We start from the raw sequence: 19,374 nt of genomic DNA, 5'->3' as shown, positions 1-19,374 counted from the left end.
AAGCAGTCCAAATAAGTCCTCCTGGAGTAACAGATGTGGTTCTGTGGAGTAGAGATGGTTCTGTAGAAAGTCCAGTGTTGGCAAGATGGGTCCAGTCTTCCTCCAGGAATCCAGTGGAAAAAAACAGATACCTTGTGTCCTTCAGTCCCAGTTTTTATCCAGCTAGGAACAGCTGGCTCCTCCCCCACTGGGTGGAGCATCTCACAATGGGATGATGGAATGTGTCATGTCATTGGTGGGCCCTAATGGCCCATTATCAGAAGATGTCCCCCTGGAGGATGGAGGGGTGGTGAAAGAGATAAGAAACACTGCCCCACCTGGTTTTAATGGCTGGGCCATTATCAGAAGGCATCTGCCCCCCTCCCCCCTAGAAGGGTGAGAGGGATAAAATATTTCCCAAAAAACAGCTTTCAGCAGATGAAATAGAATACACATTTTTAGGTTACATAATCCAAGAAATGTTCATATAACATCTAAACCAGAGAATGGAGAAAACCTCCCCGCATTTCTGAATTATCTTATCCGGATGAAGATGGAGGTGACCAGAGCTCCAGGGGAGGAATTTATTGAACCTCTGTTATCAGCGAATGTGAGACTGGATGGAGACACCAGCAGATTGATCTGCAAGATAAAATGGTTGGGGGGGAGTTGAAACTGAACAGAGAAATATCTAAACTCAAGAGGAATGTTTGAATCATGCATGTGGATTTATGAATATGCAACAAGCTGGTGCTTTTAAGGGACAAGCCTTTTGTTAGTAGGTGTGCTCTTGGCTGAATGCCAAATCACCCGTCCGTAATTGTTTATTAATTATTTGCTTTATTTCTGTCTCCTAATTGTCTTTTTATTAAACTTCTAAATTTTATCAAGAAAGTGAACTTCGTTTTTCACACCGGGAAGGGGCCTGGCCCCTCAGCAAGGCCTGCCCGGCCCGGCCCCTGCGGCAAGGAAGGAGCTGAGCCCGCTTGTTACCTGTTTCCATGCTGGAAGGAAAGAGAACTTCCTGGGATTTTTCCCAATTTTTAACCTGTGTTTCACAGAGGTGTATCCCCATATTTAATTGGTTCATCAGGTTGTCAATATTTAAAGCTAGTCAATGGTTGTTTTTGCCACAGCTTTCTTAGAAAAATCACTTCAGTGCAAAACCAGCACAGTCTGTTAATGAGCTGGGGCAGGGAAATTTTGCTTGGGCTGTTACAGTGTTGATGGCTTTGGGGGTTTGTAAAAGCTCAGGGCTTTGGTAAGGTTTTTCTTGCCTGGTGTCCCCTTGCAGTAATTTTTCAGTGGCCTGGCAGATTCTTTTAAAAACAAAGTCCAACTCCCATTGCCTAAAAAACACACTGGCATTTGATTTACTTAGTCATTTTTTTGTGGCTTAATGTATCAAACTTCAACCTATTCTGAATTCAGGCACAGCTCTTGCACTGACTATACTTTAGATAAGGGCTGGTATATATTTACAATCCTCCTGGTAGTGTGGGGAGCCCTTGGAGAAGAGCCAGTGGTTCTGTTCTGTCGATTTGCTTTCAATTTCACATTTATATTTGTGTGTTGAGAGGAAACCACATATCAAACACTGTTGCTTGATACAAATTTGGCAACTGGATTAGAGAGGCTCCTTTCCTTTTGCTCTCCCTCTTGCAGACACACCCCTGTGCCGGGGAGCTGACTGTCCTTGCTCCTGCCAGAGCAAGCAATACCTGGAGAGCTGAATCATCACACTTGTTTCTCCTCAAGGTCTGAGCTTGTATGTGTCCCTTCTCTGACTACCCTATAATGGCATTTTTCTTTTCTTTTTGGAGCCTGCTTTAAAATGGCAATGGTTAGGAAGAGATTGGGAAGCTGTGTTCATGTGTTCCTGAGCCTGCAGTGTGGACTCAAAAAGAGGGAAGGATTGAAATAGGATCTCTGAGATATTGTCATAGGATTGCTTGTGGCTCAGCAGACTTTGGCAGTTGGTTTGTGAAATCCTTCCCTCCCCCAAAATGCATACAAGATGCCACCCCTGCAAATGAGCAGGCAATCTGTTACTTCTACTTCCCTCACTTTATTTTAAGTTCAAATTTCAGCCAGGTTTTTGTTTGACTAAAGGATGACAACTATTTCACTGTGATTTCACAAGATGGGCTGCAGGGCTGGACTTTTTTTCCTGAAAAGGTTAGTTGATGCTTGAATAAATAAATAAGTAAAAACTTGGTGGAATGTTTGAGCAGTGCATCCTTCTATCCATAAAGATTTCATCTGCTGTCCTGTGTCACTGCTTGTTGGGAAGGATGAACCCAGAAAGCCCTATAAATATGATTGCTTAGATTCTGAGAATGTGAAACTTGTAACTGAGATAGAATTGAAAGTAAGTTTTGATGTTTGAGATGTCCTAGCTGCTGGATGCCTGCGAAAACAACCCCCTATGTATGATTCATCCCACACATGTAACCCTCCCTGAAGTATCAAGTATCTGTAACCCCATTGGCACAAGCCTGTTACAGCCCACCTCGAGACCCCTTATCAGGGGGCTGCGAGAGTGGGCCTCTCTCTTGTCTCTTTGTTCTCTTCTCCTTTGCTCCTCTCTCTTGCCTCTTGGAATTTCCTTATCTCTTTCTTCCCCCACCTTCCAAGGCCATGCTACAGCTGCTCCTAGTGGCTCCGAGCAAGGCCTCACGTCCCATACAATAAACCTCTTCTTCTAAAACCTAACTTCAGAGATCTCTCGTCTACATTCATCCACACTGCCCTAGAGTCCTCAGCAGTAAAGCAATTTCTACAAATTGGCACCCAATGTGGAAGACACAGAACCCAGCCTTTCAAGCTGTGAGAGACTTCATCATGGACGGTAACTAAATTACCAGTAGTACTCTAATCGGTGTCGTGAGCACAGCATATCGCTGCTGGGCAGTGTGAGGCTGGAGCTCTTTAAAGTTGCAGAGGGCAAAACCTTGAGCACGAGGACCGTTACTTAGTAGCGGACACTCTGAGCTCTGAGGAGGTTTTGTCTCACATCCCTCGAGCACAGACGGCTGCTGCTGAGCAGCGGCCACTTGAGCTCACGGAGGGACCTTTGCCGTGGTACATTGCCACATGCATTGAGCGCATGTGGGCACTGCTTTGCACTGCCCGCACTGAAGCGCTGAGTGGAGGTTGGAGTCCCCAAGCACGGAAAAGCTGTTCCTGAGCAGCGCCTGGAGCCGTGGCTCTGAAGGGGACCCCGTGCAGTGTCCTGAGAGCTGACTGGAGTGTCTGGCCAACCCCCACGTCGGATCTCGAGTGAGGACCTGCTTCTGCAACATCGAGGTGAGCTACACTAGTGTAAACAATATGGGTCTATCCCGCTCTACCCTTGATAGAGATCTCTATAAGAAACTTAAGCATCTTTTACGCTGCAACAACAATACTTTACATAAGCAAGAGCTAAAAGACCTTTTAGAATGGACTCTAGTTAACTTTCCCAATGCTGACTGTTCAGCCGTCTTTACCAGACTTTTGGGACTCAGTTGGAAATAGACTCTTTAATGATATTTCATGAAAGAATTTCGCTGTTGCTGAGCTTGTTCCAGCTTGTAGGGCTCTCGTTGAGCTCTTCGCTGCAAAAAACTCTGCTGCAGCCGCGGCACCTAGTCACGCTGTTCCCGAAGATCCCCGCGCGGCCGCGGGTCTGCAGCAGAAACCGCCCCGCTCCCCCCCACCGTGCCACGCAGTTTCGGCTTCCGTGGCCCCGCCGAGCGCCGCGGACCCATCCCCCACCCTCGTGGCTGCGGCACCCGTCCCCTCAGCCCCCCGCCCCCACCGGACCCTGCGGCCCCTCCCACTGTGCCCTCGGTCCCGTTCACGGCTGGAATTCCTGTTACCAGGGCTCCCTCCTCTCACTCCAGTGTGCCGGGCCCCGTCCCCGCCTCTGCCCCTGCGAGCCCGCCCACTGACAACATCCCGGGGGTGCTTCTCGCTGCCAGCACGGCAGCAGCCCCGCCCCCTCCTCACCCCACGGCCCCGGCTGTACTCCCCCTCCCCCCCGCGGGTCCCGCCGCTCCGCCGGCCACGCCTTTTGCGGCTGTCGTCGCCGCCGTTGCCCACCTCCTCCACAGCCAAGCAGCCACAGTCTTGCAAGCGGCACAAGCCCCCCTCGCTGCAGTCGATGGGGCGCTGGCGGTGCCACCGCTCTCGCCCGTGCCCGCCGCTGCCTCGCCGCCGCTGCCTTTTAATGAGGTGGCGGTGCCGGCTGCGGCGCCACTGGCGCCGCCAGTGCCGCCGGCGGCTGTCCCTACAGTTCTCCTTGCACACAGTAACGCAGAGATGCCAGTCACTCCCCCGCGTGTTCTGCCGTGTGCAGAGTGCCTCAGCCCCGCGCCGCGGCGGATGCTCCAGCCCGTTCCAGTCCCGGCTCCGCGGCGTGCCCCGGCCCAGCCCGCAAGCTACGAGCAGCTAACTCCCGCAGCACAAGCAGCGACTGGCCATATGCGCCCAGTCCCCGCTCGGTGGTGTGACCCAGTCAGCCCTCCCGTTCCTGCTGCCGCTGCGGCTGCACCAGAAGCCGTGGCCGCCACCGGGTTCGCTGCACCGCCCCCTGCCACGGCCCCCGCGTGTCCTGTGCCCGCAGATTCCTTCGCGTTCCCTCCCGCGGCCCCAGAAACGGCCGCTGCTTCGGTTCCCGCGCCCCCGCCACCTCTCGCGCACCCAATGCAAGCCGCCGCCATGCCCCCCCACACCGAGACTGTGCACCGCCATGCCCCCCCACACCGAGACTGTGCACCCCGCGCATGCGCAGGCTGTGCAACCCGCCAAGCCGCGTCACCGCCTGTGATACAGCCTCTCGGTTCCCGCACGCCCCATGCAGAAGCCTACGCTCAGCCGGATCTTGTTACAGTGCCATCGCAAATAGTCCACACTGCCGCGCGTGCTGCACAGCCCCCGACGCTACAGCCGTCAGCAGTTTCTGCACAACCACAGCCTTCAGCAGCCCTTCACCCGCCCACGACTCTGCACACAGCACAACAGCAACATGATTCTACAGCGACTTATATGTATCCTTCCGCTAACATAATCCTGTTTGTGGTTTCATCCCACACAGGAGGGATGGCTGGACTCGGTGATCAATGATTTGACTTGATGATCAGCTGTGGAGTTCCATGATTGTAAAGGTCTTTTCCAGCCTTATTGATTTGATGAATCTTGGAGCCTTGGTACCCAGATTCTGTGTGGGGCTGTGAGGATGCAGCTGAGCCGCAGCGCCTGCACAGGACTTGGGAGCAGAGGGGCTGAGCTCACTCCAGTGCTGGGTAGGAAATGAAGCATCCCCACTTTGCTGGGTCCCTTTGCTGTTTGAAGCATGCTCTCAGGTGCTGCCATTGTTCACGCTGTTGTTCAGACCCTCACCTCCCATTCAGCACCTCTCTGTATCCTTGGGAAAAAAGCTTTGATCCTAGACTTGCTCTTCTCTCAGGGTTTGATAGGTTTTTCCAGCTGAAAGTTGGGCTTTGGAAAGGAATTGGGGGGATTTTCACAGAGCTGGGGAGAATCAAAGGGAGTCATCACAAACGGCAGCTTAAAATACCTGACCTTTTCCCACTTCTCCACTTCGCGTGTCCGTGCAGAATGTGGGTGCAGTGATGATGCTTTGTGGCATTGCTTCCTCTATACCCACTGTCCTGGAGCTTTTGTGTATTTTGTGTTTCCCTGGAGGTTTCATGGCAGGTCTCATCTCTGACTTGGGCAGAGGAAAAGCCCACAGACCCCTGAGCATCCTGATGCTCTCCTGTTGATCTGCCCTTTGCCAGGACAGTGGCACCATCCAGTATAGAGAGACCATGGGACATCCAGACCCATTCAACAGTGTGTGTGTGTGGGGGGAGGGATGTCAGATCCTAAATGCCCTTCTCCAGGTCTCCTGCTGTCCTGTGATTTCCTCCTATTCCTGTCTACTTACATCAGGGAATTACCTGTAAATGTTATGAGAGGGATGAGTGCTAACAGAAAGCCCAAAAGGCAAAGAAAATAGCCCAAAATGTGATCCATTTTCTGAATCCCTCCCTCTGTTTTTGAAGCCTGCCAAGTGATTTAGGGAGGGCAGTAGGGCTGATACATTCTTATGCAAAACTTGGTTTTGACAAGGCAGAGAGGAGGCACAGCCAAGGGAGAACAGGAAAGGAAAAACCAGGTAAGATGCTGCAGAAACTGCTCCCCTGGCAGCTGCAGGAGGAACTGCTTTGGCAGAGGAAACTGCAGGTGCAGAAGGACCAATGGCAGCATCTCTTCCCACTGTGATGTGAACAGAAACTGCAGTGCCCAGCTCCCAGGAGGTTTCCATTTTACTCTATTGTATGGCAGCCTGAGCAAACAAACTGCTGCTCTTGATAATGAAAGAGATGACATTACTAATTTATTTGCCCAGCCAAATGTAGGATGTAATAGAACAGAATTAATCTCTTCTCTTTACACATCAGATGCTTGTAGCTTTGGGAAGCAGGTGTGCTTTTAATCTCTGGTGTGCAGCTTACTAGGATTGCCTTGATTCAGTGTGGTGTGGAGATAAATGTACTGCAAGGAACGGGCATTTTATGGGTGTGTGGTTGGTCCCAAACCTGGATGTGGGTGGCGGGATGAGGCTCAGAGAAAGTGAGGGTGGTGTTAACTGTGGTGCCTTCGTGGTCCCAGCAATCAGCCAAGCTCCTTTCACAACCCAGCATGGATGAGTCCTGCAAGAGCAGCACAGGGTGAATAAAAAGGAGACTTTCACAGTGGCAGTGGTGCCACAGGGGGACAGATGTCCCTTGGTAGTGTCCCAGAGAAGGAAATGGTGGCAAACCCATCTACAGCAGGGGCTTCAGCGGTGGCCACTGCTGGATGAGTCTCAGGACTTGAGAGAGCTTGAACAAGGTGCTTTGGATTCCTTCCCTCACTGCTGCAGCTGTTTCTGAATTATCTGTATGCTAATGAGCTAATTTGTGCCATTAGCAGAACCCTGTTAATCAGGGCCTCCCACGATATGACTGGGCTGTAGCTCCAATGCTTGCTGTATTTTAGGCCCTGGGTTTTTAATTAGTAGTGATGTGTATGGTGCTTGTCCCTGGGCATCTGCAGTGCACTCTGTGCAGATGCTGAGCTACCTCAAGATGCAGAACCAGGGTCTTAGGATTTTCCTTCAGAGGGGAGGTGTTTCCTAAAAGTCTGACTAGAGAGTTAGAGTACAGTCTTGAGATGCTTCTGGTGTTCAGGAAGGAAGGAGCAGGGAGCATCTCAAGCCCTCTCCTGCCAGCCTAAGTTTAATTTGACACAGGAAGATTTGCCTGTCACACCTGCAGCTCAGGGGTTTTGATAGCCACAGGGGCACTTCAGTGCCCTGACATTTTGCCTGAAGCTTCCTGCATTCCTTCACAGGAGGTGGGTATTTATACAAAAACCAGGTTGTAACCTTAGGACAGAAGTTTGCTTTCAGGTGTTTGCTGAGCTATGAGCAAGATAGGGATGACAGGACGATAGCAGCTCATGTGCAGGTGCCAGAGTGCATCTCAGCTGTTTTCCTGCAGTACCAACACTTCCTCACACTGCTGTGTTTGTGTTTTCCAGATCAGCCAGTTATGTGGCCATGCTCAGCAGAGGCAGATTCAGTCAGCTAATTATCCAGAAGATCTTTTCATTGACAAGAATGTCCTGAAAGTGACTCACATTGAGCAAGAAGAAACTTTGTCTTTTAACCCTTCCTCTTTATGGTATGAATCCTGCACGTGCCTGCCTCTGTTAACCGTAATTACCACCAGTATATCCTCCAAAATGGCGAGTGAGGCAGGGCAAAGTAGCCACAGCACAAGCTGGACCTTGGTGGGAATGGCTCCATCCAGAGAGGACAGCCAGGACTTGGTGGTGGGAAGGTGGTCAGAGGGCAGCAGTGGCACCACCAGAGTTCAGTGGTCCTCATAGCTCTTATAAGAGGCCCGGCAGAGATCTCTCCCTGCTCTAGGGAAGTTTGGAGAAAGTAACTGTTATAAAGCAGCAACCTCTCCTTCCCCCTCCCTTCACCTGGGAGCCAATAGAATCCAGCCAGGCCTCAGACCAGCTCCCCCCCATTGTAGTGCATTAATTTGGTTTATATTGTGTTTGTAATGTTTTCTTCCCTGTTCCCCTTGGAAACTGTATCACGTGGCTTGTCCCTGCCTCTAGGCCCGTCCCCCCTGGGAAAAAGCCCCGGGATGGGCGGGGCCTCAGGCTCTCTGGCACCAGCGGGGACGGGGAAGGAGCTAAAGGAGCTCTGGACCAAATAAAGCAATAATTCCCCCCCCCCGGATAAAGAGCAGGCTCTTTCCTTTTGCCATCGGCGGTTGTCTGGGTCTCTCTAAAGAACCACCACACCCCCCAAAAAGAGGGGAGCAGCAGGCCCAACTCCATGTTACCTATCTCTCTCTGGCCAAAGGAAAGAAGGAAAAGGCCTACCTACAGGAAATCAAGGGGTTTTATATGGTACTTCCCAAAGTCGTAGCCAACAATTTTCAGTGGTCAGAACAGATGCCAATATTCCAACTAACTCTCTGATAGGTCCCTGTCTTTTCTAAAGCAATTCCCAGGTCTTGACCCAGAAAATCATTTTACATTCCTCTATAACTAAAAAACCAAACAGTACTAACCCATGACAGGTGTCTATGTCAGTGACCAGCTGGAGTGCCTGGAGTTCCACCTGGGGATGGATGAGGCGCTGACCAAGAGCTTTTGGGTTAGGATTAAAGGGAAGGCAGAGACAGGTGATGTTATAATCTAGCTCTGCTTCAGGCCACCTGACCTGGAAGACTGGGTGGATGAGGCCTTTTATAGACAGACACAAGCAGCCTCACATTCACAAGCCCTGGCCCTCATGAGTGACTTCAACCCTGGTCTCTGTTGGAGGGACAACACAGCAGGGCATAAGCAATCCCTGGGTTCCTGGATAAACAATGTAATAAATACGATAGACCAAATTCAATAAATCAAAATTTAGAATTTTATTTAGAGACAAAATAACAGTCTCTGATAGCCACAATTAAAAGGTCAGCGTCGAACCCCAGGGTTTCGGCACTGGGTGAACACGGTAACACACTCTGTCAGTGTGTCACCCCCCAAGTTCACATTTTTGGTCTGGGGCTGTCGACTTTTATACACTGGTTTGCGGAGAGAAAATCGGGATCCTAAGGCTCCCTCTTCTGAGGCAGCTTCATTAGATATTCATGTTTGGGTTCTGGTGAGTTGAATGGATTTGAGCTGAAAAACAATGTCTTGATTGCTGTGTCCGGGGACGGTGTAGAGATGTTAATGTCGGGCGGGGACAGATAAGATATCGATCTGATGTAATCATTCGGTCCTCCAGGTTCTCCATCTCCCTTTTCCGTCCTCCTCTAACAATTCTTGGCAGAAGTCTCCTTGTGTCCCTTTTCGTGTAATTCTTGGCATAGTTTTCTCGTGTCCCTCCCATGCAATCTTTTAGCAAAAGAATTCCTTTTGCCCCTCTCCGTGCTGTTTCAGTCCTAGTTAACCCGTTGTGTACTTGATTAGAAATAAAACTTGCAGTTTACAGAGAACGAATTACATATTATAACATTTAACACAAATTAACTTTAGGACATATATCACAACAAGAAAGCTCCTGCTGAATCTGCTGGTCAGATGAAGACCAGGGCAGAGCGATGGTTGGGTGGATTCTATGTTTCCATGTGTTTCCATGTCTGGTGCTGTGTGGGCAATGGATAAAACTGTTTGAACATTGTTGGGTCTGTAAGGTCAGTATGAGCATCTATACGAGCATGTCCAGGATTTGATCATCTTCTTGTAGGGATTGTGGCTATTTACCTCTTGCATTTCTAATGTAGTACCTGAGTGTTCATTAAGTTCAAAAAGAGCTCTACTGATTTACCCATTTCCAGACCTCCCTGTCATGACAAAAATTGTTAGTTATTCTAAGCCTTTTTCCTATAACACATTAAATCAAGCTTGGAATAGCAACTTCACAGCCCTTGCCAGTGCGCCCAAGGACTTGATAATACCAACAATGTGTATCCTGCTATTTGATGCGAACAGTCCCTTCTGCACCCTGCAATCCTCCTCCTGTGGTTTTTCTGGCTTGGTATTTACTCTGTCTTGTTTATCCCAGTGCTTTGTTACCCACAGGCAATGAAAGTGTCTCTCCTCCCCATGGACTGGATGTGCTCAATGTCTTTCCATTGGATCTCACTTCCCAATTTGAGCCTTGAACCATCCTCTGCTTCTTCCTTGCTCTTAAGCCCCTCTGCCCCGACTGAAGGTGGCATGCTTGGGGCTCCAGTGCAATGCAGCTGGCTGGAGTATTTTATCCTGCTTTAAATCCCTAATTTTTTTAACTGAATCTTACTTTGTGATCATTTTCTTCTCCATGTTGGCCTATCTAGTGGCAAGAAGTCATCCTTCTTCCCCAAGGTTTGATCTGTCGGTTAATAGTTTGATTGTCATCCCTATTGTGAATTTAGGACATGGTGCCTCAAAATGACTGCTTGCAAACAGTGGCAACAACACAAGAAAGGTTGATTTTTCTGTAATGCAGAACAGTGCCTTGTGTCTTTTGCTGCGCCTTTGCGTGGTTGAAGAACATAAGCCGAAGTGGGAAGAAAAAAATAAAAGGCAACACATTCCTGTTTTTCACACTTTTTAGAGTGTGCAAAAACACTGTGCTTTAACGGGATGCCACAAAGGTTCATAGCAAAAGCCACAAGTGGCACATTTCACCACTTGCAAAGAGCTTGTTCTGGGGTCACAGTGCTTGGGAGTTTGTGGTAGCTGGGGACCAGACCTGCTGGATCTTCCTCTGTCTCTGTGAATCCCTGTGCACCTCTTTGCAGTTTTCCTGGGCTCAGTTCCAGGCACTTCCCTGAGACAGGCATGTAGACAGGGTGGATGTGCAACAGCTTAAACCTGCCTAAGCAAGGGTTTCTGTGATGCCCCATCCTCTCACCAGACCTCCTGCTGGTCGTGTTAGGTGGTGAAATGTTGTCCAGCCTCCCTTATCCTTATCTCCATCCCAAGTAGAGAAAAAACAGAGGTAGATTCTTATCACTGAAGTCCTGACTGAGTAATTAGCTCATTTAAAGCCTTCAGCTTAAGTCAAGTAGGTGTTGAGATATCAAACTCACCTCAGTTTCTATGGGAGCTCAGCATTGAAATCTCAAAGGTGATTCAAACTTTATATATCGTATCAGGGTTTTGCAGCATTTAATACTAAAAGCCTATTAAATCTTGATTCTCAGAGTTTAATAAACTGCTTACATGAGTATAGTCTTTTCAAGCTGTTCTGAACAGAATGACAGCAACATCTGCCCACTGTAAAACTTGTAAGCACATTAAGCCTTACTGTTAGATGCTGCCATTTCCAAATTTCTCAAGACAAACGTGTACATTAATCTAAATCACTAGCATAACTCTTGTTTTCTTTGTACCAATTCAAAATTAATATATTTTTAGTACCTTGCCAGATTCTCTTCTTCAAGCTAGAAGTCTCATATTTCCCTGCTGTTGCCAACGTACTGTGGTTTGTTTTAATCATACAAATCATAAACAATGAAAGCACAATTGGAAGCAAGGCAGAAAAATGAGATTCTGTAATTGGAACAAAAGAAATTCTATGCCAGCAATAACCCTTTAGTTCATGAAGGGTCTGGTTCTTTCTGGCAGTGCTGCAAAATATCTGATCCAATGGAATCCCCAAAGAGGGGGGTGTATAACTTTCCAAGCCCATAAAACACAGCTTTGTAGCAAGTATAAGATATAATGAAAGGATAGTAGGAAAATTCAGTGGGTTATTGAGTGGCCATGTTTGTTTCCAGATTATTTCAGAAATGAAGATCACGAATCTTCCTCTATCCTGCTGCTTGGTCTCAGGTTTACCCAATTTTTCCATAATCTATTTGTCTTGAACTGAAATAAGAATAGAGGGAGACTTCAGGCTGTCTATAAACTCCCATTGTTTTGCCATGAATATTACAGTTTTTGCTGCTCCTTCTGAATTCCCATCTCCCAGAGCCAGGTGATTACCTGAGACCTCACATTTATGACCAAGCCATCATCTGCAGCACGCTCACTGGCTGTGGAGCTTTGTGTGGGGCAAATGGGAAGAAGCAGCACTTCTCTTGGCAGGGAACTGACACAGCAGGATCTGAGGGTGCTCTCAGAGGCTTCCAGGTGTTGATATTTGGAAATGGTTCCTTTTTCGTTAGGTGCGAACACTCCCCACTGAGAGCATTGGATCCTCCTGGTTGCTTTTGAAGCAGCTTGTTTGGAGCTGCTGGCGGTGTAAATTGACTGCAGCATCACGAGCTCTGCAATGACTGCAAGGACTCCCTGCAAGCAAGCAAAGCCAGGAAAGCACCTGAGAGCCATACACCCCACCTCTCCCCTGCCTCTTGCACTCCCATGAAACAGACGCCTGCATATGGTCGTGGGATGGTGGGGACATGCACCCCATATGGAAGAGAACAGCTGGGGTGGACCTGTACTCCACACGCAGCCCATGTCTGGGATGGGGTATGACTGACCAGATGTCTCTGGACAATCTGTCTTTAGAGAGGAAACTATCAGGGAAAGAATTGTCACCTCTTCTTGGAGGCTTGTGGGCACATCCAGCAGTTGCACCCTGACCACAGGGCAGGATGAGTGGGTTGGAAACAGCTTTTCAAGCCTTTTGGCCCCCACTGCTTCCACTGCTGATGTGACACTGAGGTTGTCTCACTAAACCAGAAATTAGCAGGGTCAGAGAGTAAAATGTTGGCTTCACCACTGCACTCGCCTTTACTGACCCATGAAAACCAGCTGGAGGTAAGAGCTGGGTTCCTGTAAGGAGTGTGGGGGGGGGATGGAGGCAAAACTTTTCCTCTCTTTCTCCCCTTTTTCATCTCTTTTGCCTCCTATGTGGTGAGGACTTGGTGTCACCAGTCCGTCCACATGATCTGTAGTAAGTCACATCTTGAAATGTAGAGCAGCTTTGGGGGTCTGGGGGAATGTTGCTCTCAAACTCAGTTATTAACTCTTATGCAATGAAACCTCTGTGTTGTGTTTGTCCCCCACCCACTCTCTCTGACAAGTATAATTCAGTGAACACAGTAGAGAGAGAGCCTGTGAGGGATACTGTGCTATTTAAACTGGAGATGCATTTGAATAAATAATTTACAACTGGAAGGCAGGCATAAATTAATTGTTATTTGAATGCCATACTTACTTTCCTTTTTCTAAAAGGTGTAATTATTTATGCTTGACTTTCAGGATTACTTTCTCTAAATCACATCAGGCTATTGTAGTAACTAATCTCAAAGCCTAGCACAGGGCAAAGTAGGATGAACACATTTTACACTCATTGCCATGTATTTAAATAACATTTGTCATCTTGTCTTCTTTGCTCTGAAATGAAAACTTGGAATGAGCTGCATTTAGACTGGAAAGACCAAACATTCACAGGAGACATTTGTGGATGGTGGAAAGGAGAGGAAAATCCCTCAATTTGACAGTATACTTGGGCATTTATGTCTGGTGGATGAGAAGAAGCAGGAAGGGTCTACAGTTGTACTATCCCCACAGAAAACTTCAGATTGTTGGTGTTTTCATAAGGTGGTTGTCTTTAAAGTCATTTTTAATGAAGGCTTCTTATCAGCACATTTAACAATGTGACGTTTGTGTTTGGAAAATACCATGTCCCCAACAAGAGCCCATACCCAGAGAGCCCAGGCAAGGAGATGCTGCTGTCTGACGTTGAGACTCGTCAAAGAGAAAAGTATTTTGGACTTTGCTTATGAAGTGTGAGCCAGACCATGCTCATGTTGCAACACTGATACCCCTTCCACACAGAGAACCCCAGGGACCGGGGTGGGGGACTTTATCCACTGTGCATATTTGCTGTTCCATGCTGGTATCAATCACCATGACAGAGGCATGAGATGGGTTTCATGAAGTGGCACAAGTGTCCTGCAGAAGGGGCTGTTTTATTGGCATAAGATGAAAACAGCTCGAGATGGCTCAGAGATTTCTCCTTTTCTGCACTGACTGGAGAACATGGGAGGAAGGTGATGCTTTAGCTTTTTTTACCTGCGAGCCCACCAACCCTTCAGCTTGGGGGGGGATGCAAAGGAGCCTGCATGGGTACTGTCCTGGGACCCCCAGCTTGTTGGGGGCTGCAAAGGCATCTCTCTGCCATATTAAGGCCTGGCTGCTTGGCCCAGGCTGCAGGGAGGGGTGCCAGCTGCCTTTTCCAGCTTCTCTGGCATTTCAGGAATGCGGGTAGCTCACTGAAGCTACATTTCAAAGCCTTTAACCCTTTGGTTGGCTGCATCCCACATGCCTGAATGTGGCCACTCCAGGCTGGTGCTGCTGGGGCAGTGGCACAGCTGAGGGGAGCTGGTGCCCCCCTTGTACCTGAGCACACCAGGAGGTCTCAGCTTGGAGGAAGCATCCCCCAAAGCACCCAAGTCCCACAGGATCGTGTCTGGCTGGTAGGATGTAGCGGGTCCCCGTGCATTTCCTTTTTTGCAATACATGCTCAAAGATGTGTAGCTAACAGGACCCATTGCCTTGCTGCTTCAAATGACTTGTGTAATGGTGAAAATGGTTAATTTTGGATCGGGTACATACCCTTGTATCTGGCCGGGTGGGAAGCACCAGGAAGTGATACTCAATTTCTTCACCATCACTGTTTTAGGGAGAAATCCCTCTGCAAATGCTTTCAGGTTTGCTTCCTTCTCTAGTAGACATTTTTCCCTGAAAAGGCTGATCTGAGGTCCTCACCACTCCAGCAGAATCTTCTGGAGAACAGTTTCAGTCTCTGGACATGAAGTTATAGTATAGTATTGCTGTAGTACTGTGTTCCTCCCTCCTGTATTACATTGTGTAGGCTACATATATCTTCTCTGGCAGCCGTTGTGTGGATTTCAGAAGGGATTTTGCCCACTCAAACCCAAGCTATTGTGTTTTTTTGTATAAAACTGTTTAGGAGAGAGACTGTATTAATTTAGGGATGCACCAAGTGGGCTTGGTTCTGCTCTTGCTAAAACCTGTGTGAGTTTCCTGATTAAATCTCTGAAACCACAGGAGAACTTTCAGCAATGTATTTGAGTTCCACCAGTGTTTTAAATTAAATTTACAGTGACACCAAGGATAGGAATTTCTTTGTCATCTAAAACGTCATGCGTGCTATGGATGTCTACGTGCAGTCTCCAGATGTGTTTGTCAGGTCGGCATGGTGGCATTAAGTGGCTGTGTGACAAATAAGCAGCAGGATTAATGGCTCACTAATACCAGTGCTCTATCCCCCTGCAAAAAGTTCAGCCCAAGTTTCAGCAGAGCTGGGCAGGTCTGTGCTTGCGGCCACAGCCTCTTCCCACGAGATGGTGCTGGGAGCATGCACGGCTGTGCCAGGAGTGCATGGGCTGCTGCAGGCTGGCCCCCTTCTCCCAGTCACTCAGCTTTCAACCTACACCAACCCTGCAACTGCATGTGTGAGGGCTTTTCTGAACTGGGAGCGACTGTGTCTCAGGTGTTTTGTGCTTCCCAGGATAAGGCAACTATTAAAAAAAAAAGGCATTTTGCAAAATGCTGAGTCCTAATGGGAGGCCCCAGGGACAGGGTGTTGGGGTACAGAGCTGGTGCTGTGCTGGTGCTGAAGGCAGGGGGTGGGATGGCTGTGCAAGCAGCTGCCCCCGTGTTCAGGAGTTGGTGGGGCTTGGGAGAGCCAAGCTGATGAATCTGCTTTGCAGTGATGCCTGTACATGGAAAAGCTGCTTATGCCTGGAAAAGGAATATACACAGGTGTGTGTTCCTGTGCTGTAGGCACAAACACCTCCTTTCTCCTGTTCTTTTTTCCTGTGTCATCTCTTCAGTGCAGCATCTTGCAGGGTTGCCAGCCATTACTGGAGATGCATATGGGGAATGCCTAGTGTTGGGGGACCCAGCCAGAGGTGTAGAGAGCTCCTGTACATGGAACTCCTGTGCTGAGATAGCCTTGGAGTGGAAATCTGCCTCAGTTCTGTAATTATGTGAGTATTTCAGGTCGGGGCAGATTGTTGCTGCACCAGTATAGATCTGGGGCTGCCTTTGCATCCTCACATGTCTGAGTAGATCTCATCCTCTAGTTTAGAGTTTAAGCCAAGCCCCTGAGTATCCCCAACACCCTCAGTGTGCCCTGATAGCTCTTGTGGCCAAATGTCCACATGCCTCTTGCTTTCTACCCTAGCAAAGCATCCTCCCTGAGTTGGCCCCACCATCCCTCCTGTCTCCCTTCCCTTCTTTAAATGCCTGCTAAAGTCCCACTTTCTCCCCAAAACCCATGTGAAATGGGCTGACTGTGATTGCCTGAGCTTGCCTGGCAGCATGAGGATGGAAGATTAGCTGGGCAAGGGAGCAGGGAGCTGACAGACAGGGAGGCAGCCACTAGGGCTGGTGCTGGGAGCTGGGTGAAAACATGATGTGTAGGAGATAAATGCAGAAAGGAAAATTCGTGGTGTTTACCCATGGCACTGGAAAAACAGATGTACAGTAAAGCAGACTGATGCTGGTGTTAGCTCTGTGATCTCGCTTTCGGAGGCTGTGCCGGGGTTTGGTAGTGCCTGTCCTGGCTGCCAGCTCTTGGAGATGAGGACTTGTTTTGTGCTTGTAGAGCACCACAGCCCATCATTGGGGCTGTGATGAATGGCAGCAGCCCAGAGCTCTAGAAGGCGCTGGTGTGCTCTGTGCCACTGCTGTGGCTGCCAGCAGGCAGTGGTGGCAGCCGATTGCTCTGGCCCAAACCTGAGTTTGAGTTTGGTGCTTCTCTTATGCTGGAGCATCATCAGCTGTAACCCAAGTCCTGAGTGTAGGGATGTGTTCCTCCAAAGGCAAGCATGCAGCAGTTCTGTCCCTCTTCCCCTCACTTTAATCACTCCAGTAAACTTTGTCATTCCATAAATCTCACAGCAAGTTAATGTATATTTCTTTCCTAAGTGCCGATGAAAAAGCTGAATGCAGCTTGGCCGCCTTCCTCTGCAGAGCTGCCCTGACTGTTGCTGTGTGGTATTTGTTTTCATATTGTATTTCATTTTTATATTGGGTTTTATTTTATAATGGTTTGTTCTGTACTCCTCTGTTCTCCTGGAAAATGTTATATCCCAAGGACTGTCCCTGCCCCCCTTCCCTGTCCATCCTCCCACACTCCTCCCAGTCCCCTCCTGCGGGTCCTGCCTGTCATTCGGCTGTTCCACCCAGCTTCTGGAGAGTTTGGGTAAAGGACATCGAATGATAGGGCAAGAGCCAAGGAGGTTCCTCCCCTTATGTTTCCCATTGGTTTCCTTGGATGTCCCTCCAACCCTGTTCCACTCCCACCTTATCTCTCATTGGGTGTTGGTTTGTCCCCTCCTTTAGCCCCTCCCCTGTATATAAGCCCAGAACTTGAGGCTGGGCACATGACTTAATTCGGGCTGCGGTCTGGGGCAGAAGCCCAAATGGGATGGGACAAAAACTGAAATAAAGCCCTTGGATTCGTCCCCGGATCAAGTCTGACTCCTTTCCTCCACCACCGACGGGGTCTCTCTCTCGTGATAAGGGGAAAAGCCCTCCGCTGCCTCCCGGGTTTTTAGGACCCAGGGGAGTTTTTCTGTCTTGTTGCTGTCTCGAGCTAGCCTGGGCAAAATGGAGCCGGTGGCTCTGATAGAGACAAGTGACACCTGACAGTTTAATCTAGTCTGTGGGGGCTTTGCTGACTCTCATGGTACCTGTGTAAATCGAGATACCCTGTTGTTATAAATGAAAAACGCTCCAATTTATTAATTGAAGGAAATTTATTAAAAAAAGGTCCAAATAGAATTTTAGAGAGGAACAACAAAAAAAACACTATCAAAAAAGAAAAAAGGTCAGTGCTGAGCCCGGGTGTCGGCGCTGGGTGAGACACAGGTTTGACTGCTGCAGCAGAGGGTCCCCTGTGCTACACCCCGACTGTCCTGTCTGAGCGATTTTTATACGGGTTTTTTTCGCCCAAGGCTGAGTCCCTTTTCTTCTGTTTCGGACTTGTCCTGGTTTGGGACAAATTTGGGAGAAAACCCCTGTATAGGATCCCTCTAAGGAAGCAAACCCAAGTGGCCCCTCCCTCCAACCGGTCCGGTAAAAAAACCTCTTCAGAGAAAAGTGGAAAAAACTATTTTACTAAACAAATGAAGTGCATACAAGTATAAAGAATGAATAGTATGAAACAATAAAACCTCTCCTTCTGAAGTGAGATGGCAAACTGAGAAAGTCCTTGCCGTGGGTGTAGCTCGGCTCTCTCTCTCAGCGTCTCCTCAGTCCCAGTCCCTCCGGCGCTGCTGAAAAATGCCGAGGTCCAGGCCCCGGTGGGCCGCAGGTGCAGCCCCCAGTGCTCCCCTGGGTTTTCAGTCCAGAGCAGGTTTAAACAATTCCAAGAAAAAGGAAAAAAAACAGTCCAGGGAAATTCTCTGCCCTAGCTAGCTGAAACTAACTAAAAGCAAAGAAAAAAAAAAATCTCTGTCCTGCAGTCTCTCCAAGCCTCCGCCGAACACCCTGTCCGCAGAAGAATGTGGAGGAGTCAGGTAGTTTTCTCAAAACAAACTCCGCGCTTCTCCTTGCTCTTAGAACCAGTCTTAAAGGCACAGGACTCAATATACAGCACAAACAGAACAGACGATTGGGGATACAGGCATCATAAAGTTACCCTAGGACAGGACTACACGTATTCATGAGGAGTTCTTTCTCTGTGTCAAGTTGAACAAAACATGTCCGGAAAGTGATGAGCACCCATGATCGTGTTCCCGGAATCCGGCATTGAGATGTATCTCTCTGATGGCCCTGGTTAACTCAGTCTCCAGATATTTATCACATATTCATCGCCCAGGCAGTCCTCGGATCAACTTGATGGGCGATCCATCTCCGAGCTGGCCACACTTATTTTATTGTAAATGAAGTCCTCCCTCCTTTGTCTAGGTGGTTTTGACATTATGTTGCAGTCTCTGGCTTGTGGGTTTTAAAACTTATAAGAGTATATTTTAACAGTACATAAAAAATATATGACAATTTTATTTGCACGAATTATCATATACACATATAACACTGTGGTGCAGAGCCCAGCACTGTACCAAAGTCGAGGTACATTCTGTCTGAGCAGTTACTTTGATCCCTAAGGCTGGATCTCATCAAAGACTGAAATCAGGATTGTCTGACAACACCTATTTTCCATTAGCAATGTTGACAGAATTAATTATATTCTGATGCTTTAATTCTTTATTATTGAAATCACACATCAGTGATAGTCATTATTTTGCAAGGGAGTTGATGTTATGCTAATCAGCTTGCAGTTAACTGGGTCATCCCACTCATTTTTTTGGCTGTGGGCACAACACTACTGCTCTTGTACTGGAGTCTCTGTGGTCTGCCAAG

General features: G+C 48.4%; 1 protein-coding gene across 1 annotated transcript in view; it reads left to right on the top strand.

Moving 5' to 3' along the window:
- The window catches only part of GPC3 (glypican 3), a 166,651-nt gene that overhangs the window by 56,056 nt on the left and 91,221 nt on the right, over positions 1 to 19,374 (top strand). Inside the window, 4 exon segments of the mRNA XM_040089155.1 lie at positions 7,555 to 7,731; positions 8,431 to 8,474; positions 14,769 to 14,778; positions 18,903 to 18,943. Of these exon segments, the coding sequence (XP_039945089.1) occupies positions 7,555 to 7,731; positions 8,431 to 8,474; positions 14,769 to 14,778; positions 18,903 to 18,943 (272 nt within the window).

This window comes from Hirundo rustica, chromosome W (assembly GCF_015227805.2).
Source record: "Hirundo rustica isolate bHirRus1 chromosome W, bHirRus1.pri.v3, whole genome shotgun sequence".
NCBI classification, from domain to species: Eukaryota; Metazoa; Chordata; class Aves; order Passeriformes; family Hirundinidae; genus Hirundo; species Hirundo rustica.
Note: the sequence above shows the minus strand (reverse complement) of the source record. Positions and strands in the feature narration are given on the sequence as shown.